This window comes from Molothrus ater, chromosome Z (assembly GCF_012460135.2).
Source record: "Molothrus ater isolate BHLD 08-10-18 breed brown headed cowbird chromosome Z, BPBGC_Mater_1.1, whole genome shotgun sequence".
NCBI classification, from domain to species: domain Eukaryota; kingdom Metazoa; phylum Chordata; class Aves; order Passeriformes; family Icteridae; genus Molothrus; species Molothrus ater.
The window spans coordinates 12,824,982-12,849,483 of record NC_050511.2 but is presented as its reverse complement, the minus strand read 5'-3'; the positions used below and the strand labels follow the sequence as shown (position 1 = coordinate 12,849,483).

The 24,502-nt window shown below is 37.9% G+C and overlaps 1 protein-coding gene across 1 annotated transcript in view; it reads left to right on the top strand.

Annotated features, from left to right (window-relative positions):
- Positions 1–292: 292 nt before the first annotated feature.
- Positions 293–24,502, top strand: part of RICTOR (RPTOR independent companion of MTOR complex 2) — a 73,343-nt gene continuing 49,133 nt past the window's right edge. Inside the window, exons 1-3 of the mRNA XM_036402621.2 lie at positions 293–353; positions 503–550; positions 18,155–18,252. Coding sequence (XP_036258514.1) covers positions 305–353; positions 503–550; positions 18,155–18,252 — 195 coding nt within the window. The 5' untranslated portion in view covers positions 293–304. The remainder of the gene's footprint in view (positions 354–502; positions 551–18,154; positions 18,253–24,502) is intronic.

Here is a 24,502-nt window from a genome sequence, read left to right as displayed (position 1 = left end):
AAGGCCGAGAAACCGGGCGGGCAAACCCCGAAAGAAAGACACAAACAAAGAAACAAAGAATCAAACAAAAATACAGTAAAAACAAAACCACAAACAAACAAACAAACAAACAAACAAACAAACAAAAACAGAAAAAAGGGAAAAAGGAGCGATTGTTGTTGCCAGGCCGCGGCCGCGCCCGCCCCGCCCCCGCCGTGAGGGGGGAGGTACCGGGGGGGGGGCGCCCTCCGCGTCGGCGGCTCCGCGCGCCTCCCCTCGCGAGAGCGGGCGAGGTTTCCGGTGTTGTGGCTGCGGGGCCGCAAAGATGGCGGCGACGCTCCGCGCCCGCTCGCTGAGGCACCTCCGCATCCGAGGTGAGGAGCGTCCCGCGGGCCGCGCCGCCGCCGCGCCACCGCCGCGGTGCCCGCCGGCGCCCCCCGCTCCCCTCCTCCCTTTCTCTTCCCTGTCCCCGGCTTCTTCCTCCCCGCCCGTCTAACGCGCTTCTCTCCCCCCGTCCCCGCAGGTCGGAACGACAGCGGCGAGGAGAACGTGTCCCTCGATCTCAGCCGAGGTACGGGCGGGGCGGGGGGGGCCGCCCGAGCCTCGCTGCGCCCGAGGCGGGCGGGGGGCGCGGCGGAGCGGAGCGGCCTGGTGGTGCCGTGGGGCGGGCGCGGGGCCCGGGGCCGCCGCCGGGGGCTGAGCGGAGCCGCCCGCGGGTGGGAGCCGCTCCTCGGGCACCGTGGGGGCGCGCCGGGGCCGTGCCCGGGCAGCTGCGGGGCCGCGGGGCTCCCCGGCGTGCGCGCTGAGGCTGCTCGGCCGCCGCTGGGGCTGCCCTTGAAGCCCCTGTTGCTCGCAGACGGGGTTGGGCTCAATGGCCGAGCCTCGGGCCGATCGTGCTGTGCGCCTCCGAGCAGCACCTCAGCAGCGGCGGCTGCTCCTGACTCCATCCCTTCTTCGTGTATCCCTACGTGCCCTAGGCCAGCTGGCCACCCCGTTTGTCGTGAGCCTCTTGCTCCCAGACCAGCGGCCACTCATGTCCCCTTTGCTCGTTAAATTGCTCCAAACATCCTCCACTGCTCTCAGATCTGTGTCTGGGGTTGGGGGGGGTGGGTGGTTAAGAGGAAGGAAGCAACGCTGATATCTGGTACACACTAAGAAGTTTTGCCTCAGACGAACAGCTACTCGTTCCCTACCCACATGTATATGGTACAAAATGTCATCTTGCCTAGCTGATACTGAAGTAAGGGTTAGACTCTCCCAAAGAGACTGGTAAAATTCAAAAAGCAAATTGGAATGTTACTGCTGTAGAAGTGGTGATATTTCGTGGGACAGAGGATCCTGGTCTGGGGAGGGAATGAAGTTGATGCTGGTGTGTAACTGTTCTGCTTCAGGAAGGAGACCCAGGATGACTATTATGCTGAATAGATCCATTTTATGGGGAAGTAGGCAGGGAAATGACAGAATCAATGAGATAAAAGTGGCCTGTGAAATGGAAAGGAAGTAAAAATACCAGCAATAGAAGTACTGTTTTCATCTTGGAATTGTTGATACTGCATTATACTTTCTCTAATTCTCTTTTCCCACAAAGTAAGCTGTGTTTAGAATTATTTTATTAAGCAATTTTATTGTGGGCTGCAAGTTATCTCTGTGTATACATATGATATTTACAAGTGTGTTTTAATAACCAGGAAAACTGCTGGGGTTTCCTCAGTTTAAAGAAACAGACTCTTCTCATTCTGTCTCCCAGTGGACATGATTGCTTTAGAGAAAAGCTGTCTTTAAAAATTAAAACATGTGAAGCTTTCATCAGCAAAATGTGGAATGAAGTCCTTAACAGTTTAAGCACATGACAAAGTTATTACTGGAAGCAATGTTGCGTGTTTATGAAATTTGCAGAATTGGGATTTTAAAGAATGGGTCTAATTTTTTTTTAATGTTCTGTAGCATACTGAAGTATTTTGAGGTGAAAGTACAATACACAAAATTTAAATGCTGGAGTGGTAATTTTGAGATGTGATGTGTTTGAAATCTTCTATTCAGAATTCGATAGCTGACTATCATTGTGATATTGATTCTTACCATGAGGTGTTTTCAGCTGCCTGTTGATTCCAAACCACATTTTTAATATGTGTTTTCTTTTTTTTTTTAATTAGAAGAGGTATTTTGCACTGTGTCAATATATCATCTATTACCAAAATAGTAAATCATTGGGGAAATCGAATAAGAAGCTACTTTAAATTTAGATGTTAAAAACCCAACGGTTTTGGGTTTTTTTGTTAGACTACAGCTGACTGATCAGTAACCATATAGCACCATATATATGTGTAGATATTAACTGCATTTTAAAGAGGAAGCAAAAGTAAGAAGCTTAAAAGTCTCAGCAAGACATTAACTGAGCTAGATGATAACTTGACTTCCATGGTGAACACGAGTATTTGTTTTTCCAGCTGTTACAATAGTTATGTAAGCAATTATTTTAAATATTTTGTTACCCTAATTTGGTACTAATAGCACAATGTTTTGATTCACTGTGTTGTGCAGATCACATAGTTTTCCACAGGGCTCACGTTTGCATTAGCTTAAAAGAATGTTCTAATGTTTTTTGTTTCCTGGTACAACTGAACTTTGTGTTGATTAATGTGAAATATCTGATTTGGGCAAAGTAGAGAATCACCAAAAACAGAGCCTCAGCCATATGCTTCTAGTTACAGGGGCCTCTTTGCTACAAACACAAGAAATTATATTGGCACTGCCTTATTTTGAGTAGTTTCCTGTTAGTAATGGCATGACTTAGCCTACAGGTAAGTAGGCTATACTCGTCCATACCTGTGACTGCACTTTCCATGCAAGAGGCCAGTAGTGGTACAAAGAATTTCAAAACAAATAATAGATTTGGGAAGAGCACTGCAGTTTATGCTGCTCTGAGTTCTGCTTCTTCATGGCTTTTTGAGCAGTAAGGCGTGAGGACTGCCTTGCTGCTTGCAGAGTGCTCTGCATTTCTCTGTATGTGTTTGGTTTGCTCTTTTCTCTGGTCCTGTAGTTAAAGTTGCTCATGTTTTCGCAGAAGACACCAAGCTTTTTACAAATTTTTGCTATGGCTGCTATACTAGGTTTACTTTTTGGAGCTTCTTGTTACTTTGCCTTTTAAAAAATGATACATTATGTTTATGAAAGCCATTTTACATGGTGGTGGGTGCTGCATTTTGTGTGTTTGTGTAGGTATGTGTGAGCTTTCTGTTTACACTTATTAGCCTGGTTGAAGATGATAATGTGAATAAGTATGTGGTTTGCTTTTTCTGTGGTTTTTTTTTTTACTTTTTTGGGGGGCAGAGTTGGTTCTTTGGGGGTTCTTTGTGTGTTCTTTTGTTTGGTTGGGGTTGTTTTTTTTTTGTTTGGGTTTTTGTCATTTGGTTGGTTGGTTTTGAGTTTTTTTGTATTTATTTTGTTTCTGAGTCACTAAGCCCTGCCCATCTTCTAAGGGAATTCAGATGGATCTTTTTTTAAGAAAACCACTTTTCTGAAGGGTTGATCGACTCTGGAAAAATTGTCCCCAGGATAAACATTTGTGTGTATAATGTTGATATAGTAAGAAAAAATGGTGCAGATACGGGGTAGACTCATTGCTTTTGTCTAGTTAAATCGTATGTCATGTATTCTGTTGATTACAAAATCGCAATTAATAATTGGGATTTAGAACACTCATGTTCAGGCCTTGTGTTATATTACCTGCTCAGAATAGAACAGAAAAGGAAAAAGAGGACAGACTCACCACCAGTGCAACTCCCACTGCAGTCATCTGGAAGGAATTAGCAGTGGGATGAGAGAGATTGGTTTAATTAGACTACTGAAATCAAGCTTGTAACTTCCGAAGGCCAGAAATGACAATTGGAGGTATCAACCAGATTAGTGCATTTGGTAGGAGTTTTTCCACTCACTTTGGCCATGGTTGTGTATATAACATAATACAAACATTGTGCACCTCTTCTTTGTTTCTGACTTGTTTTACAGGCATTTGAAGTTGAATCACAGAAGCACATACACCTCCTGGAGCTCTGGGCACTGTTAAAGGCGTGTGTAATCCACACTTAATGTGCTCCTAAGTTTTACAGGGAGGTTAGACTATGTGACCTTGAAAGGTCCTTCTCAGCCCAAGCCATTCTGTGATTCTTTGCTCACCACTGGAACTGAATCACCTTATATTGCTAGGTGACCAATACCTCTTCCTTTGTTGGGATTTTGGCTGTTGTCCTTGGATCTTGAAGGCCTAAGTAGTTTGGAACTTGGTTAGTTGAGAGCAGTCTCATGGTTCATTATCTGTCCTCAGGCTCATCTTCCTTCAAGGGATCCCTGTTTTCTTGGAATCTTGTAGCTCAGAGATTGCCCTGGCTATTAGGAACTTTTCAGAGCTTGTTTGCTTACTGGTGCAGGGGTGCCAACTGCTTACTGAAGTTGAGTAGAGTGCTGTCTGTGTGTGTATGTGTTAATTTCCTCCTTTCTGAGGGTAGCAGTCTTCACTTGCTGATAGTGTCCTTTTTAAACAACTGAAACGTACCTATCTCAAGCATTAGTACTTTAAGTTATTATTCAAAAACATGAATTACAAGATTCTACTTTGGTTTATCACCTTTTCTTGTACAACCAATTCTATTTGTAGAGATTTTGTAGATGTTGAGTCTTCTAACTAACGCAGGACATACATGAACAAAGCAGCAGCTGAGAAAACTAGTTGTTTTTTTTTTTTCTCCCTGAGACTGGTATCACAAAATTGACTAGTGTTATCTGAGAAAATACTCTTCCCTTTTTTGTCTTCATTTTTTCCTGTCATGTAGGTAATAATAAAACATAAAGGAGTTCCATTTAACTTCATGAGATCTAAGCAGTGTTACTTTTCTTACTGTGCTTCCATAATTTTAAACCATGTAGTATTTGAGTCCATGTTCCTGCATGGTATATCATAGTGCATTGCATGCAGGGCAAACATCTCGGGATGCTATTTGCAGTTTACAGCCCACAGAAATGTCAGGCATTTTTAAGGGTTATTTGTGGGATAGTTAAAGAAGGCTGGATGAATTTTGTTTCCAAAATCAGCTTGAGATTTGATGACCATACTGTTTCCAGCTTTCTTCATCAGTGTGGAAGAAGCAGGGAGGAAAAGAGCACACATCTGATACTGAAATCTTGAGTAGTGGGGGAAGCAGAAAATAACCCTTTTGTATTGCTTGCAGCGTGGCAGTAGGGAAACCACTGCAGAGATGGCAGCTGGTGCATATTTTTGATGGCTCAGAGGCAGTTCTTCCACGCTAATGGCAAGTCTGTTGCAGAAAGCCTTTAGGTGGTTCTTCCTGTGCTTGTGGGAAATGTAGCCTGGCCTGAAATCCTGGAGAAGTGGGGCTCCGCCACACCATAGAAACAGTGTTTTTTAAATAGTCAGATAATCAAAATGTGTGGGCACCTTTCACCCTCACTTTGCAGTATGCCATCATTTTCATGGGTAGCTATAGCAGGATGTTGTGCTTGAGCAGGTCACGCAGAGCAATAGGTGTTTTTTTGCTCCCTTGTTTGTGAATCTGTAACAGAAACTGTAACAGTCATAAGAAGATAATTAGTAACATTTTTTATTCAGTCTCCTGAGGCACGAAGTATGCAACAATGGGGCAAAAACCGTTGGAGAGACCTCTTTGCTGACTGAGAAATGTTAATGCTGCATTATTTTTGTATGTTGGAGTTTTTTATTGTATAGGAGGAGCAAAGGGAAAGTGATCGATGATGGTGGCCTGCTAACTTTTCTGGCAATGTCTAAGCTTTCAATAGGTTTTAAAAGTAAGAGAGTTAAAGTGCTGAATACATGCACTTCAGAATTAAGTCATACACTTAACTGTCCTGTGTGCACTTGTGCTTGCACTTGTGCCTTAGTTGACTGTTGTTTCAGAATTGTATAGTGCATTGTCCCAGTTAGATTAATAACACTTTTGTACCTTTGGCTTTGCTTCCTAAGCACTTGCTTTTATAATCTTAAGTATTCTCAGAACTACTAAGATGGTGTGCTTACAATATTTCCACTTTCCATTTCTTCAAAACAAGAACCACATTTTTAATGAAAGAAAAATTTCAGCAAAAGACCACTTTAAAATCTTATGACTTGTTTGTCTGTTGTTAAGATTTCTGTAAGAATTGGGTACTACCATGTCTTTGAAGATCCGCACTTATGTCTGTCTTTAAAGTTTTTGAGTACAGCACCTCTAAATTTGTTTTTGTGTGTGGGTTCTTTGTTCTACCTGTTGTGGTCAGAGAATAAAACAACTGTTCCAAGATCTTGTACTTTCTATTACAAGAGATTATTCTGTGTTTGGGATCACTATACTGATCCAAACACCTTCGTAGATGTTTAAGCAATGCTGTGTTTTCACGACTTTCTTCAACATACTTCCTTCCTCCCTGAGTGCTGGAGTGTCAAACTCTCCTGCTGCCTTCTTGATATATTTGAATCTTTGTCATAAATGTTACTCATGGTTGTTTTGTTGCTTCCCAGCATCTCCCACTTAGAGGTTAGAGCAGTGCTTAGTTTCAGCATTTTTTTCTGTTAGAGCCTATCCAGTGTAGATACTGTCTAAAGGAACTCACCCCTCATCATAAATACAGTCAGCAAGGAAGCTGTGTCAGCCATCTCCTGTCTATAAAGAAATGCATCGCTTGCCCAAGCTGATGACTTTCATTGCTACTTTACCAGTTACCTGGCAATCTCAGAAGTTTTACCCTAATAACATAGAAGAGATGCTAACATCAGGTACAGTTACTTTTCTTTAAATTGGAAGAAGTGAAATAGCCATACTTTAAATTGCAATTTTCCTACTCATTAATATCCATACAAACTCTGACACTGCAGAAAGGAGCATTGCTCAAGAGCTTTACAGGACAGCTTAAGAAGTGATGTTGAAATGACAAATGACTTGGGAGAATGTACTGAAAAATCATGTAAGTCTTTCTTAATTTTTATACTAACAGAAACTCATTCTGAGATTTCTTTTTTTCAAACAGTAAATGGCATAAGTCATCTACTTTTAATACTAACTACCTTCTTGCAACTAAGACAAGAACATGTGTCTTTGAGGCTTAGATAACTACACAAAAGATCAGGTAAAGTAAGAAGTTTGCTTTTCTTTGGAAGTGTTTTACCTGAATGCAGGCAGGCAGATGCTTGCAAAGTAGTGCAGGTGAATTCACACACTGAGCAGTGCTCCTGTGCATAGTTCTGTTACAGAAGGGTAGGTGACATAACAGTACTACAGAGGTTCTGGCTGGTATTGATCAATTTTTTAACCAGGTTCTGGCTGGTATTGGTCAATTTTTTAAGCTGAGGATATAACTGTACATTTACATGTAACTGTGACAATAAAATGTATCTGTTCTAGTTTCAGAATCTGTAATGTTGGTATATTTGTATATGTTGCAGAAATGTTTTTTTTTCATTTGCCTATCATCTGGTGTGGTGATGGAAAATTTTGGAAGCAAAACTTCAGAACATGATTAGTGAAGTGTGCATTCATCATATCTTTGCATCTGAGGTAAAGGAGGAACACTGGTAAAGATGCATAAATGAGACAATGTAGTAAAAAAACCCCAAGCCAAACACAAAATCCAATCCCAAAAAGCAAACAAAAAATACTTAGTTATATTTTTTAGTTATGTTACTGAATTTTACTAGGACATACTTGAAAGCTTTCTAGCTGTCACTAGTGGCCTGCATAAAGTTTGCGTAAATAAATATAATGGGGAAATCTCTTCACCTGAATTCTGCCTGAGCAGCAATAGCCTTTGAATCAATGTTGTTCATTAAAAAATTAACCCTGATAGCCTTTATGAGCATTTTCTTAGAAGGGGAGATTTTTTTTCCTAATTGTACTGGTTTTGTTCTTCCCTAGACTTTTCTAAGCTCATTTTAGTTCAAATACTGTCTACTGCTATAGGTTTGGGTACCTCTAAAAATTGACTCAGCTGGTTGCTCCTGCAACATTTCAGAAATACAGTTTTAAGTTTATTTATTTATTTATTTATTTGCCTGTTTAGTAGAATTGTGTTTGTCTGAGATGCAAAATGAAAGTTTTTACTTCTGTTTCAATTGGAAAAATGGTTACAGAACATAATTTCATGCTGTTTATAAATTATAGTTTCAGTAATCATTTAAGTCCAAGAGAGAAAAAGGGTTGCAAAATGGTAAAGATGACTGTTACTTGCCATCTTTGAAAGGGCTCCTGTGAGTTAGCAGTCGTTTGGCTGACATGAAGTAAGTACATCTCTGCCTCCTATTTGCATAAGTGTTCATTGTGAAATTAACTACTTCTGTTGATTTGGGGACTACAGAATGATTGGTAGGAGATATTTATACTTAGAGTTAAGGTGTTTAAAGCAAAACAATATGGCCTTGACTTATGGAAAAATACACAGTAATTGTAAGAGTAACAAGGAATTACTAAATTAATCTCTTCATGTAAAAGTGTGTGGTGAACAACACAGGGATTTTGTTTGTTTTTTTTTAGCTGCATAGAAGATTGGTTTCCTGCTTGAAGTGTACATAGACTATAAATAAATACATATATTTAAAAATAATTGCTTCATAAAAATGGAGGACTATCAAGAAGACCTGTTGCCTAGAAATTGTTTATTTAAAAACAAATTATTAAATCTGTAAGTAATCTTATTCCTTTGTTACCTCCTGAGCATCAGTGTAGTCAGAATTCAGTTTGAGCAACCTCATATCTAGAGAATTTAGAATGTGTTCATCTCCTTCTTTATGCAAACCATATGTGTGTGTCACGGGTAGACTTCTGGGTTTTTTTCATGAAGTACAAAAAAATGAAATAGAAAAAATCTTGCTGTTTCTATAAATGTGGCATTTGCAGCTCAATTTTTAGCTTAGCCTGTTACTTCAGCTGGATAGGTTTTTCTAAGTTGAGATTGACCAATAGATTAGGTGTCTTCTGTCTTCAGAGAATTGTATTTAGATCTTGTGAAATCTGTAAATATGACTGACACTTCCTGTGCTTTTTCAGGAGAAAGAGTAGAAGTCTTGAATGGTCACAGCTACGTGACTGTATTACCTGTGTGACACAAGTACACGTCCTATTCCTAGTATGAGGGAATGAAGCCTGCAAATATCATCAGTCAGCACTGTTTTGAAATCTTCTGGTTATATAGCATTTTAGGATGGGAAAGTTAACACATGACATTTGCTGCAGTTTAAATGTTTCCTGCTTCAGTCAGTGCTATTTGCGAATTGCAGTTTCTAGTTGTGTCCCTGTATTAATGTTTGAATTTGAGTGTGTTACTACTTTGGTGTTTCCATGTCATGCAAATTGCCCTTCATTTCTTGGTTGGAAAACTGGGTAATCCTACATCTGGTAATGTTGATGGACTTCTTACATGATGCCCCGTGTAACAGGATATTTCTGGGGACAGTGGCTGCTTCTGACTGCTTTGAGTTTATTGGTAAGAGCCATGTAACATTTATGCTTTCAGGTTCTTGAACATACAGAAATGATGGAGAGAAGAATCAGAATGCTTATTGAGAAAGTAGTCTCAGAATAAAATCATATGTCAGTTTGTTAATATTCAGAGAAATATGTGATCAAAATTCTTAGGTGGTTTTGAAAGCAGATTTGCCTGGTCCACTCTCCAGATACTGGTTGCAAGATGTCAGAAAGACACAGTGTTTTGTTAAAACAACTGAAAATTATGACCATCCTGATATTTCTGCTTCTAGGAGTGGTGGCAGAAAAGAAGAAAATGGATTGGAGGAACTGAAGATAATTTTCTAAACCATTACAATAAATTTATATTCACCCTTCAAATTTGTTGTTGATGTTCTGGGAAGTACTAATTTGATTTGTGTACCGACATAAGCAATTTTGTAAATCTGGGAAAGGCTTTTACTGGCTCTTGACCATAAGAACAGTTGTACTGGGTCACTCCAACCTTGGCAGTAGTTTATAATTGTTGCAGAGAAGAGAGCAGAACAACAGGGCAAACAAATGCGTAGTCACACAGTTATGGAATGTTCCCCAGCCTCCAGCATTTTGACCCTCTGTGTATTTTGTCTCCTTTATTTTTTCTTTTAAACATCTGAGCTTTTGAAAGTTTAAAGGAAGTTCTTGCTGAATTTAACTGGATTCCAGAATAATTTATATTTGTGTGTTAAGTGACCATGATAAAAATTTCAAGAGACTATAATTCAAGTTTGGTTTTAGTCAGGATAATACGCAATAGTTACAGTTGTATATCTTGCAGAGAGATGACATTCTGGTGGGATTTTTTTGAGGGGCAGGAGGTGGGGGAACTGCGAGTAAGTTTGTAATTCACAAAGATATGTATCAAGACTTATTGCTGTGATTCTTGTCATCAACATCTCTTCTCCCTGGGAGCTGAGGATATAACTGTACATTTAAATGGAGGACTAAATTAAATACTTTCTCTCTATGAATAGACAAGAATTTTTTTAAGAGTTGTTTTTTTAATATGCCTTGGTACCTTGTGTAGTCTTAACTAATAATATTTAATACTATTTTCGTAATTGATCTTTGAGGAAGTTTATGCAGTACACTAGATTTTGTATTGCTATAAAGCATTTAAAGAATAATTTGTTTATCAAAAACTGTATGTAATTAATTTTCAGGTCAGCCTTGTAGTTATCCTTTGGAATGGTCCTTCAGTTTTCTCTTTCTATCCTGGAAGGCTTTTAACATTTCATCTATGAAACCCATTTTTTAGAAGTTTTAGCAGTAAAAATTGCTGTTTACAAAGCTGCCATATACGATCACGCATTGGGAATAATTAACATAATTCCTAGGTGAGGATATAAGAATGGCTTTTGTACAGGTATAATCTCAGTGTCTTGGTTAGAAATAAGATTATAAGACCACATTTTGGAAAGTGGTTCATTTTGGAGCTGCTCTTCAAGCTGACTGGAACACCAAACTGCTTATTTCCTGCCACCTTTATATGTACTTAAGAATACTAAAATGAAAAAAAAAAAGTCCTTTAATTTACAACATTTGTGCACATCTGCAGAAGAGAAATCTGTACAATCACAGTAGGCATTTAAATTTTACTCAATTTTTTCAGAAGCTCGTGTGTGTGCCAAAGTAATCCTGATACTTGGTTTCCTGTTTATCTGAAGTTCTAGCAATTTCTAGATCCTACCTTGAATACACTGTCTTTTCCACTGATTTCTAGTTTGTAGGTATTTTTGTATATGAGTTTTTTACCTGAGTGATGTAGGGAGAGGAATAGTTTTGAGACTTTCTTTGCTGACTGCCATGAAAGAGAGAATGTGTGTTTTTTTTCCATATTAGTGAGCCAGTTTCATACATTCATAGCTTTCTTAAGCAGCAAGGGAGAAAATAGTCTCAGTTCTTGGTTTTTGTTTGCTTTCTGTTTTCACATACATGAGTTACTGGAACTTACCTATATTCAAAATAAAGTGCTCTTTGTATGGTTTCCCCATGAAAGCTATGGGAATCAAACTAAATAAGTCTCTAGGTGCATTCTGCTGAAATCACGCTTAGTCATAGGTACTTTTTAAGGGGTTACCCTCAATTGTTAAAACTTGATATGCATGTGAATTTTTTTAATCTAAGATTTTCAAGTCTTACTTGGCAAAACTTACAGTACGAAGTATTTATGGCTTGAAGTGTTAACTATAAAGTATTTATGGCTTTTACTGTGATCATAGAGGATATCTATCTGGCTCAGTATTCAGTACATTTTTCAATGTAACTACATTAATGTGATACTACAAACAGGTTTTACACTATAAATTGAGACATACCTTCAGTCTAAATATGTTTTATTGTGTTTTTGAAAATCACACATGGAGTGTAAAGTGTTCGTGCACTAATTTTTTAGAATCTGTCAAAGTAGAGTTCATGTGTTAATTCAAATACTACAGGAGTGATCTGTGTTGCAGAGTTTGCTTTTTTTATGTAGCTTTCTCATCTTTCATATTCTCAGGTTTTCTGTGAAGTTTCCACCTTTTTGAATTAAATGTAAATTAAGAATACTTTAATATCAAGAAGATTACATAAGTGATTTTTAGAATTACATAAGATTTTTATTTTTTAGCAACAAGTTGATAATGGTAGAATGACTTACTGTTGATGATCACCAGATCATCAGAATGATCCATTATCCAATCATTACTGTGATTCTTTCAGTAAGAGGAAGATGACCTCTCATGTATGTTAATGGTGAGATGACTGACTGTAGTGAAGTACAACTTCCTTCTTTAAAGGAAGCATTTAGAAGTATTTGATCTTTTATTTCAATTTTTGGCCTTGTGATTCTAGTAGGTGTGACATCAGCTGCTCTTGTGACATCACTCTCTCACTTGAGAGTTACTGAATATATATACACGTTGGCTACTGTGTACAGTACTGTGTACTGTTTTAGCACCTACCAAGTGATGCATATAATACACACTCCTCAGTTCAACTCATGGCTGACTGCAGAGCTACTGAATTATTTGTGTGCTAAAGCCTGCCATTCTTTTTTTTTTTTCCTTTTTCATTGCCATGTGCAAAACAGAACAGCGAATTGTGCTTCTAGCATACTGAATGTGGTCAAACAATGCTGGTAAATCTGTCAGGGAAAAGAAGTCGTCACTTGTGCTAATATAGCTATTGCTGGTCCTATTTCATCCCTGCATTAGATGGAGTGCTAGCTGTTTTGTGTAGCTGGAGTAGCTGGACTTCTGTCGTGTTCTTTCTCTCTGGAGAATGGGATCTGTCAGAATGCATCATGGTTCTCGCTGGGGAAAAACAATGTCACGGTCCTGAAGGGGTGAAAAAATGAGTCAAGCCTTAAAAGGTCATGGGAGTTTAAAAACAAACAGCAACTCAACATTGGAGATTTTTGATATACAGCATCTGTGAATTACTTTTAGGCATAGAGAATCACGGAGTTCTTGAGGCTAGAGTTTTTAAAAACACCGGCTTTGCTCTGTGCTGAAGATTATAATTGTAAGTACAGGGTGTTAGTGCAAAGAATTGTGGGTGAAAAACTCTGTTTAGTATAACAGAAGTAAACAGAACAACTACTGCTACTTCAAAGTTTTTGCTGTCCAACAAAAAGCAGACAGAGAAAATAAGAATATTGATGAGCAAGCTAAGCTCTTGCTGCAGGACACAAGTGGGCTGACTTGCAACTTTTATATGTATCAACAAGTTTTTAGATGACATTTGAGCAAAGTGGCTCTGTACAATAATTGGGACAACTTGCCAATTGTAAAGTCCATGCAAAAAAAAAAAAAGGGGGACTTCTTTACACTGAGTGTCATGTGGAACAGTTATGTCTTGCTTCCACCACTCTACGTCTGAATGGCTCAGTGACACAGCTACTTCTGAGTGGGTTTTGTAAGAATTTAGTATTCAGTTTGAATCAGTAACTCAGGAGGGAATGAACATAGAAGAACAAGAAAAGGATTTTACTGAGATACTTGGCAGGATAATTTTGTTGTGAATTTGAAGATGGGTGCTGAAGTAGTGTAAAGGAGAAAGGTGTGTTGTACAGTGGGACAGGAGAGGGAAGGAAAGTAAGGGAAGGGAGTCGCACATCCTTTGGAGATGAAATCTGGAAGATCAGTTTAGCAATTTTGCACAGCTGCACCCTCAGAAGCACCATGGGAAAGAATGTGAAGATATTTGGTGGTTGCTGTGGGCCAGCTGGAGATGGTAGAATCATTTTGATTGATCATTGAGTTCAACCATAAACCAGACATTGCCAAGTTCATCACCAAACTGTGTTCCTAAGTGCCACATCTGTGCATTTTTTAATTACCTCCAGGGGTGGTGACTCAACTACTTCTGCGGGCAGCTTGTTCCAGTGCTTGACAACCCTTTGGATGAAGAAATTTCTCCCAATAGAAGTCAGTGTATCAGTAATAAATGCAGTGAGTCAGGAAAGAAAAGACTTTTGAGGGGGTCTTAATAAGTAGCTTATCTTCTTGGGTTTTTTTTGTTGTAGATACAAAACAGGAGGAGCTAGAGAGTAAGAGCTAGGAAATCTCTGCAGCAGATATGAACTGGGGTCCTTAAAACAACAGATACAACACTGATGAGTGTAGTGGGCTAGAGCACTGTGCTAATAACACCAGGGTTTTGAGTTCAATCCCTGTATGAGCCATTTACCAAAGAGTTAGTCAGTGATTCTTGTGGGTCCCTTCCAATTTAGAATATTCTGTGAATCTGTGAAACAGCAACAGGAGCCCCTTCCTCTCCCTCCACAACCCTCCCACCAAATCAAAACAAACAAACAAACAACAAAAAACCCACCTCTGACAAACTGAAACAAAGGGAAAGCCAGACAACAAAAAGAAAGTCTTTGTCAACACCAAGATGAACTATTAACCTTGACAATGAAATCTTAAGGCTGCGATATTTCTTTGGAAAATCAGTCTGTGATTTTGTGCTATGCTTTTTGCTATTTCTGCATTACTTGGTATTTTATAATGCCTTTGTAAGATTTTGTGACAGGAAGATAAATAGTGCTGGATCTGATCGGTGATTACAGTAAAGCTACATGGCTTAGTTTTTAGAATCCAGGGTGTATTCAGTCTATTTCCAAGTCCATTTCAATGTGAGGGACAGACTAGCGAAAGACTGAATCGCTACTTATGAAGTCACATTGGTTTGTTCAAATTCTCTTACATCTGTGACATGAGGTTTTCTTAGGCCTGCCTACCTTCCTTACTGGCTTTACTTTTACTAAAATGAGTAATACTTAAGTAATATAAATTTTCTACTTCTTTGTAATGTATGATGCATTTTCAGAAGAAGGAAAAAGATAGTCTTTCCTTGAAGTTAGTATGTCACAGTTATTTTGTTAAATTTTTTATGGGATACTTTTTGTGAGAAGGTTCTTCTGAAGTTTAAAACAAGACTTCACCTGACAGTATTTGACCAAAAAGGCTTCTGTTATTTTAGTTCCTTCTGAGATAATATACTATGAGAGGGTCTTTATTTCTTTACTGTCTTGTTTTTCTGTAGCAGTATTGGTTTTGGTAAGATTGAAGAGTGAGACAGCTAACTTGCTCTACTTATATTATCAGTTCTGTAGTGGAAATGTCTCTCATGTTCTCAGTTTTCTCACAGTTTTGTGGCTTTTGCTCTGAAACCCTAGTTTGCTTCAAATTACTTACCTGCTAATAAAGCTTCTGGGAAATACCTGACTGCCCTGCTAAGCACCACAAACCTGTCTTTACTCAAACTTTTCAGTCTCTAAAAATGAGTTTTTCCTCAATTGAAAGAGGACACGGTGAGGAAAAAGTTGACGTAGCTGCAGTTTTTCATGCAAAAATAGAGGAAAGTGGTTTTAGTGTACATTTTCTTAGGTGGCCTTATTATATAGAACTGTCATTGCTACAGAATTGTTAATATGGGAAATTGTAGTATCGTTGTGTCCTTATTTCTTCACATGCAAACTGACTGCCTTTTTCCACAGGACAGGTTAGGCACTTCGAGTTAATGGCAGCTTTATCAGATAGCCAAATTAGAACGTCCATTGCTAATGCACGAGAGGTTTTCTGGGCTAGTCTTGTGATCTTTCCTGTCTGCACAGTGAGCTTAGTTTTTGTAGGGGTTTATTGTGCATATGTAGCCATTTGCACTTTCAAAATCAAAACATAGTTTCAGTCATTTTGGAAAGTTATGTTGCTCTAAAACTGCTTACCTGGGATCTTTCTTGTGGCGTAATGGGGAATTCTACAGGTCCAAAACTGTTGCGAGCCAGGGAAATTCCCACACGTTACCCAAGGCAAGCAAAAGCATAGATGTGAGCCAGACTGCATTTTCAAAGAAATCAGATTATGAGGAAGCTATCTTCCTCTCCTGTTACATTCTCTTGAAAGTAAGTTTATGATATAAACTGTTGCTAGTGCCATTAACTAATCCAGTCTACTTGTTTCACTGAGCCCCATCCCTGAAAGTGTTCAAGAGCAGGTTAGATGGGGCTCTGAGCAACCTGGTTTAGTGAAAGATTCCCTGCCCATGGCAAGGGGGTTGGAACTAGGTGATCTTAAGGTCCTTTTCAAAAACCATTCCATTATTTTATGTTTTATGCTATTGCAAACCACCTAAACTGAGTTAAGCCCTGGAAAAGCAAATTGTGCAGAGGAATCCCAAACCTGGTATAGATCCAGTAAGATTCTCACTGTCTCTAATTTCTGTAATCATAAATTTTTTTTTCTTTTTTCCTAGGGATGCAAAGAGGTCCATACACATATTCCAATTTACATTGAAAGTTATTAGATCCCTGGCTTTACTGTGCATACTGCACAGCGGTGCAAGGTAGCTTGTGTGTCTGATAGTTGACTTTGCGTATGTTCTGAGTAGATTTGCAGTAAAGGATCTTACACATCAAGCTGGTGCTAATAGAAATTGATGCCCACGTTTAAGACTTGGCTTATCTTTCCAAAATCTCACTGATCCTTTATTTGAAAATTACCAGGATTATAGGATGTGACAGTAGCAGGTCTCTACATGTGCTAAAGTTTCATTATAAAACACCATAGTCAATACAGTTGCTTACCTTACCCTTGAGTATGCATCTAGCAGCTAATAAAGCTGATGGTAGTTGATTTCATCGGCTGATAGACAAAATCTTCATTAACCACAGTGGGTTAGCAGGTTTGTACACTTTGATTGGGGTTCCTACCTGTAAGTGTCATAATTTTAAATAATGTCTTGATTCCTGGTGACGGTGCAAATACAGGTAGTGTCTGTCCAAGCACATTCTGGATATATCCTAGTAAGATTGCTACTTATGTTTGCTTTTCTAAATCTGTTTAAATTTTTAAAGTACAGGAAGTGATGTAAAAGCATGGTTTGTAGAGAGGTAGTGAAGCTGATGCATTCTTTACATCTCCAATGCTTGATTTCCTTTCCATTATGAATAGTAGAAACACACTTTTACAAGTAACAGGAATGTAAAAGGTTCTGTATATGGCACAAACTCAGCTGCAGCTGTTCAGTTTTGTAGTAGGAGGCAAGTTTTTCCTACTGAAGTTAGTGTGCACAAAAGCTCTCTACTTGCTGCTTATTAGATGTCAGACTTGTTCTAAAGACTTCATTTTATGAAATGCAGTTATTTCTTCTTTTTGGTGATATATTTCTATCTGTAGTTTTTACATTTTCAGGAAAGCCTTGGTTTTTCATTTTTCTCAAACTGCTGATACCTATCCTAAATCAATGTCTAATCTAAAACTCCATGCGAATCCTGCGTCACATTGGTCCCTTTTAAAAACTGCCCTGCCGCAGTACCATCAGGTACAGAACTTACTGCAGTGTCTGTTACAGTAGCTCCCTGTGCAGCTCCCTGGGCCCAGCCTCAGTGCAGCTTGTTCCACTCTGCCTCAATTCCAACCTTAATTCTAAAAGTGACACAAGAGTGTCTCTTCTCATCATGGTGCCTGTTCTTTGTTTTCTAGCAGAATGCAGGATCATCAGTTGGTGTGTGCATAGTGTTTTCTGGGTGGCATTTTTTTTGTTCATCTGTTTTTGTTGGGATTCTTCTTAAGAAGAAAGAAGATGACATTCTTAAGGCTTTTGTTTGCCTTGTAGTTCACTTACCAAGTCACTGGAAAGGCCTAGCCCTCTATTTAAAGCATCATTGTGGAGAGCAATTAATGTAGAGAGCAGAAAAGAGGTCTCATCTTTCCAAAATCCCACCAACTTTTTGTCTGGAGGAGAAAAAAGGAGTGCTGAGGGGTGCCAGTAACATGCTACAGTTTAACTTCTGTTTTTGAGCTTACTTCATCTTTAAATTACAAGGGGATTAACAGTTAAGTTGTTCACTTACAACATGTAAGGATTGCCATTTCAGGCACTAAATGGATTTCTTTGTCAACTGCAAATCTAAGATACTGATTAAAATCTGCTTTGAAGTAAGAGTGTCTCTTTTCCATGGCCTTTAGTATTTGTTCTACAGAACTCAGGTATGCATGGTTTTGGTCCCTGACATAAATCAGACAGATGCTTCTTGGAACAAAAATGCTCTGCATCACTAACTGAGACCAGGAGAGTACCTATTTTAAATATGAGTATAAATGCATATTGAATGCATGTTTGGATTTTTCTTCTTTTTTATTTTTCTTTTACTGTATCTGCTAATACCCTCTTTTCTTTTGCAGATCCTTGTGATAATATGAGAGAGATTCTCCAAAATGTGGCCAAATTACAGGGCGTGTCAAATATGAGAAAACTAGGTCACTTGAATAATTTTACTAAGGTAAGAGCTCAAATAATGTCATAGAACAAGTAATTGTACAGGTAAAATGTTTCATATTTACTCAGACATTGGCTGGGATGTTAATGAAATTGCTTCATATTACAGAACAGTACTTGAAGTCTACATACTGTGGGAAAGGAAGGTAACAAATAAAGACAAGCAAATATGTGAATGCCGAGTTATGCTGAAGTTTGCATATCTGTCCTGCTGGATGAATTTTTGTAATATTTTAGTGCTTAGAAGATGGAAGTATCTTGATCCCAAGTTAATGGGTTAAGTTGCATAACTCAAGCCAAAGATTTGCTTCTTGATGTGTAGAATTAAAATAAAAAATGTAAAATGCCATACTATCTGAATGTTAACTGATTGAGTATCATGAGGGGGGAGGATTGTATCAATGTACATTATATGCAATGTTTTGAACACTACTAGAATAGGAACTTCAACTTTCAGTGCAGTTTCCATAGTGAAAAAGATTTAAATGGTCCATTTCTGGAATATGTCTTGTGTTGGTGATTTTTGATATTCTTCTTCCAAATCATGGACCTGTGGCAGGTACGCACTTAAAATACAACAGATGTATTGGAAGCTGTCACTGTGAACTGATGAGGCAAGAATTAAAAACTTAATGCAGCATGAGGGTGTAAGCTGCCAAAAAAAAACTGTGAAAGATGTTCAGAAGGACAAGAAGTAGCATTTTTTGGGTAAAAGAGAAACCTGTGGAGAGAAGCTAAGATGACTCATGGGAGGTGGTCAGGGAGTTAGGGAGAAGGTGTTCATTGTAGGGCATGTGGTGGTTGGACCAGTGTTCAATTTTTCAGTGCAAGGGAAACATGCATTGCACTCAGTGAGGCAGGAGACACTGAAGCTTCGGTGTGGGCCTTACCCAGATTGATAGACTGATAGAGGGATGGAGTGTGTTGTACACCTTTCTGATAGAGGGCAATACACCTGAAAATGAAAACTGATTTTCTGTGACTGAGGATGGACCCTGCAACCAGCAGCAGCCAAGAAATAACACAGTAGAGGAGAATGTAAGGAATAAAGTAAGGTTTAAATTATGCTTGCAGATAAGTTTGTTACAAAGAATTAAGTAAGACAGCCAAGAGTCTATTTGACATTTTTGAGTCAATCTTAAGTGAAAGAGTGAATACTCAAGGGAAGGTGTGGGGAACCAGTTGATACAAGAAGGACAAACATGCATGATAATCTTTGAAATAGGCATCTCGGCTGTTAAAGGCACTCCTTGGGAGATTGACCACTTCAGTGGTAATGTTTGAGATTCGCTTAACAGGACGGTGACTACTGAGAACAAAATCACAGTAACAAATTAATTTGTCTTCTACTGCATTAATAGCAAATCTGTAAGTTCTAAATTTTCTGGATTGGTTCAGAACATGTGTAGGAACGTTCGCTAAGAGGTTCATTCGCTAAGGAACTGAACTTCACACTGAGATCTCTTCCTTGGGCTATTGCTTGTGTCTGTCAGACATCAGCCATTGACAGAATGCTGCTGTTTTCAATGGGATTCCAAAATGTGTTGCAAGAATGCCCTTTATTCTGCTAGAAAAGTCTGATGCATAGCTTGGTTTCTTTTTTTTGATAATCTGGAAACTTTGAAATGTGAATGCTTCCAAACTCTCTAGTTGCTTTAAAAGTAAATAGCTGGATTATGTTTGTAGATGCACAGTTTGTACTGAAAAGTCAATATTTGAACTAGGGATCTTAAAACAGGGTCAATTTTGCTATTGAAAATCAGATATAAAATCAGGTTAAAATCATCCATAACTGTGTTAAATTAATAAATATGCATATTGTAATAAAAGATGAACCAAATTTTCTTTTTACAAGGTAGTTTTGAGAGATTGCATAGTAATTGAAGGTTATTTAACTGTTATTTAACTGTTTGAACACTGTTAAACCCAGTGTTCAAAATGGAACGTACTTACAGAAATGTAAGGATGGTTTTCATAAATTGCACTCAAGACTGGCAGGAAATTATGAGTGTAAAGCAACGTAATAAAATTAAATATGTTGTTTGGAGACAGAGACTGTAGTTCATAACCTGATTTTGATTCTAAATCAGAATCAATATGTATGAGGGAATCATACTACTCAATTTAATATTGAACACTTGTTCTTATATTCATCTCCCTGGAATATGTATTGCTTACTATTTTGATTTTAAAAACTCTTCCTATTTTTGTTTGACCTGTAAACGCAGCCATGAGAATAGAATAAAAGTTGCAAGTTGTACTGTATTGTCTGCCTTGTGGTTGGAACAATTCTGTGGTTTTCATTCCAGTGGTTAAAAGTGAAAGCCTGGAGCTTGGTGAGATGGTTTTATTTCCTTTTTGCACTCTGTTCTTCTACAATGAGTTGGTATAGTCTCGGTTCCTTCTTTGTGAGACAGGAGTGTGAGTAAGATTGATATGCTAAGGGCTGAGGATGTTTGTATCCTGTCTTGGAATTATAGTGAATATGAAATTGATTTGTTTATAAATTGTTGCATTTTGTGGTCCATTTTTAAAGAGCTACTTGTTATCTGCAATATTTGTATTATGGACAGGGAAAGGACCTTTGAACATTTTTATAATGTATTTCAGATAAAATAATATAGCATCTGTTATTCTCCTGCTAGAAATATTAATATACTTGAAAGAAAACATCTGAACTAGTCTAAGCAATTGTTCCCAATTACCCCACATTTTTCCTTCAAAGAGTGTGAATCTTAGTGTTTTAGTTCTTCAGTGAGGGAAAGCAAAATGTTTTTATGACATGGAAACAAGTAACATAATTTATTCCAAATGTGGAGTTTCCTGTCAAGGATCATAGTAGACACCAAGTTTTGTATTATTTTCAGGATATCTGAGGTATGTTATGTTTAGATTTCTTTATTTGAAACTGGACTGGATTTTTAAGGTGAGATCTGTTCCCCTTACCTCCCTTTTTTTAAGGAGCAGGAACATAATCATTCTTTTAAAATTACTGAACTAGTACTGAACTAGACTTCAGGTTTTTATGTAGAAGTTAAGTACTTTAATTTTTTTTTTTAAGATAATGGTGATCAGAAGCCAACAGGAGTTGATTTCTAGTCTACTAGTTCATCTGCAAGAATGAGACAGTGAAGCAGATGCTTTACATGAAACTTGTGTGCTTAGGTTTCATTGCTACTTCCCTTTAAGAGAAGTGTTAACTGGTTGTGTTCAGGTTTCCACTGCACCCATTATTACTGTGCAAAGTATTCTTTATACGTGATATTTTACAAAAACTTGCATTTCATTTATCAAGTTTTTGCTAGTACTCCTTAGTAGCTAAGTCATTAGTGTCCGAGTTCTTCACCCTTTGTCTACAGAACATGAGTTGTTCTTGCTTGACAGGTGGTCTTAAATTTTCTGTTCCAGGAAATTAGCATTCCCAGTCTGGTGATGCACAGGCTATGGAAAGGTATGTTTAGTTCTGAATTGCAGCAGCAGCAGCAGACTTAGAAATTTTATCTGCTTTTAATGAGAGCACACTCCTCCTGTGCTTCTTGTCACCTAGTAAATGAAGCTGCAGTTTTGTGGGCAAAAGCTTTTATGAAGTACTGCCTCAATCAATATTCCTTTCAAGCCACTCTATTTAAGCTGTGTTCTGACCTGAAAACTGTTTGAGAATTTGACCTCCAATAAATGGTCAGTGACACTTTCAAATGTCACAGCAGTTCATAACATTGGTATATGCATTTAGCTTCAGTAAGCTGAGTAGGATTACCCATGTCTAATTTATATGGCCGCCTACATAAGGCAAGCACCTTGAAGTTCCCCAGCTTCTGCCGATTAGTACCAAAACATCATGGTTACATCTTTTGGGTTTTCCCCACCCCTATGTGAAACAATGAGATAAATCATCGAAAACCTGAAGAAACTGTACAATTGCATTTACCTAGTGGAAAATATCTTTGTGATTTGAAGTATTTATTTATAATCCTCTCTTATAGAAGGTTTATCTCACTGGAAGCTTCTGAGAGATCTTTCATACCTTTGTAAAACTAAAAGGGTATTTTAATAACAAGCTGAAAAAGAAATCCACAGATATTGTATGAATTTATGTTTTCTTTCAAAAAGAAAGGAACTTCTTAAAGGACAAAATCAAGCAATTCATTTTAGATATAAATTTAGGAATGGAACAGTATCAGTAATATAGTGATATGGAAAATTATGTTTTCAATCTGTCGAAACTAGTTGTCATTATTTAATGAAGCTCTATTATTCTGCCCTATGTATCTGTTAGCTTTTGGCTGTGCTGCTGACTTTCACTAGGATGATATGGATTGAGTGGCTTGGATATGAGAGAGACTTTCACGATTATGTCTGATTCACAGCCTGTCATTTTAGAGTCTCTGTCTTTTGCAAAACCCAGGTTATCTTAGACTGAATGTATTGCCTGACTGTAACATTCATCCAAGTAGATAAACCACTGACAAAACGTGAAATCTCACAGTGATGTAGCAGATAGGAACAGAACATGTACTTAGAGACATTCAGCTGTGAAACAAATATGTCTAACTCCAGAGTCCACAGTTTCAGTAGGGGCTTCTCTTAAGACTAGTAGTATTTGCTTAAATATTACCAGTGGTGGCTCAAACTGTATTTCCAAAGTTATAATGCAATAGTTACATCCTGAATGCACAGAATAATATAATATTTTTACCTAGTAAAAAAAAAGCTCTGGCTATTCTGCTAAGTATAAACTGGAATGGTCTCAAATGTGCACTCCATTTGTGCATGTTGTTGACCTCCTATGGTTTTGTTGTTCTGAGCTACTGTTTCCAAGACATGTTGATATGTTACTCATATTGCTGTGACTCATCTGAGTAGTATGAAGAACTCATAGCTGACAGTAAACATGAAAGAAACCTTCACTGTAAGTTAGTCACTGGCCTAGTGTACTTACAATTTTGTCCTAATATTTAATCTTATTCTCAGAGAGTCTTTGCTTTGCCCAGTCACTGTGTATTTGACCACAAATACTAATTTTGAAGTGGACTCACTTGCAGGTTTAATTCACAAAGTATACTCTGTTTGGTTTTGTTTGTACACTTTATATATTTTGATATAAAAATATATAAAGTTTATTGTGTGTATTTAAAAATGTATACTTGTTATAAGTAAGATCTATATATGGAAAATATAAATAGTATCAATGCATAAATAGTTTCATAATTCCAGGTATTATAATCCATTGCCATTTTGATGAACTATGTCAATGTATAGCCAATGATAGATTTTAATATTTTGGTACTGCTTGTCTACTGAGTTATGCTATCATGGTATATATGTTAATTGTTAAATCTTACAGGCAAACATATGAGAGTTACTTGACTTTGTCAGGATTTCAGCCATCTAGAAATACCAGTGCATTTGGGCCAGAATCATTGATTTACTTAATGTTGTTTGAAGGTGAAATGAGAAGAAAGCAATGACATTTTTTAGTATATTTAAGGACAGACATTTATAACATAGCAAATACCCAAGGAATTGGAAGCAGCTGAACAGAGTCTGTTCTTTATAGCATCTTCCATTACTATTTTTCCCCCTTTCAAACTTACAGAAATCCAGCCTTACCAGCCAGCTTGTTTTTTCCTTTCCCTAGGTTAAATAAAGCAAATGGCTCAGCCTTCATGGGTGGATTTTCTACCTGGCTTGTCTATTTTTCTGTTACACGTTTTCCACTTTGCTCTTAAAATATGGCACACAAAATTTTGTTCTTGCAGTTTTGAGCGCAACCGGTATAATGGAAGAAGTCCTTTAATCTGACGCATAAAGCAGTCCTATTAGTATTTACAAAGATAAAATTTGTTTTCTTTTTTCTTTTAAATTAGCATTCTGAATGTGAATTTCTGGACATATTCTGTTTCCCTGTTGGCCTACTTTCTTTCTTGTGTCTGTTAATATGTGGTACCCTGAAGGATATGATACGCTTTTCCTACTATTTAGTTAAATCTTTTTACAGGGTTGGGGCACACCTTTCAAGTCACTGAAACATATTTGAATTCTGATCTTGCTGTCCAACATTTTAGGCCTTTTCTGTATGGAACATATATAAATTACACGGAAGGCTAATACATAAGTACTGGTGTCCCATTAAAAGGAGAATAAACTAGTAGCTCTTCTCTTTTTTTGTGGGAGAAGTATTTCAGCTGCATGCACATCAAACATTTCTATAATTATTGCTGTCAAATTCAGAAATTTATATCTAAACAGCAGTT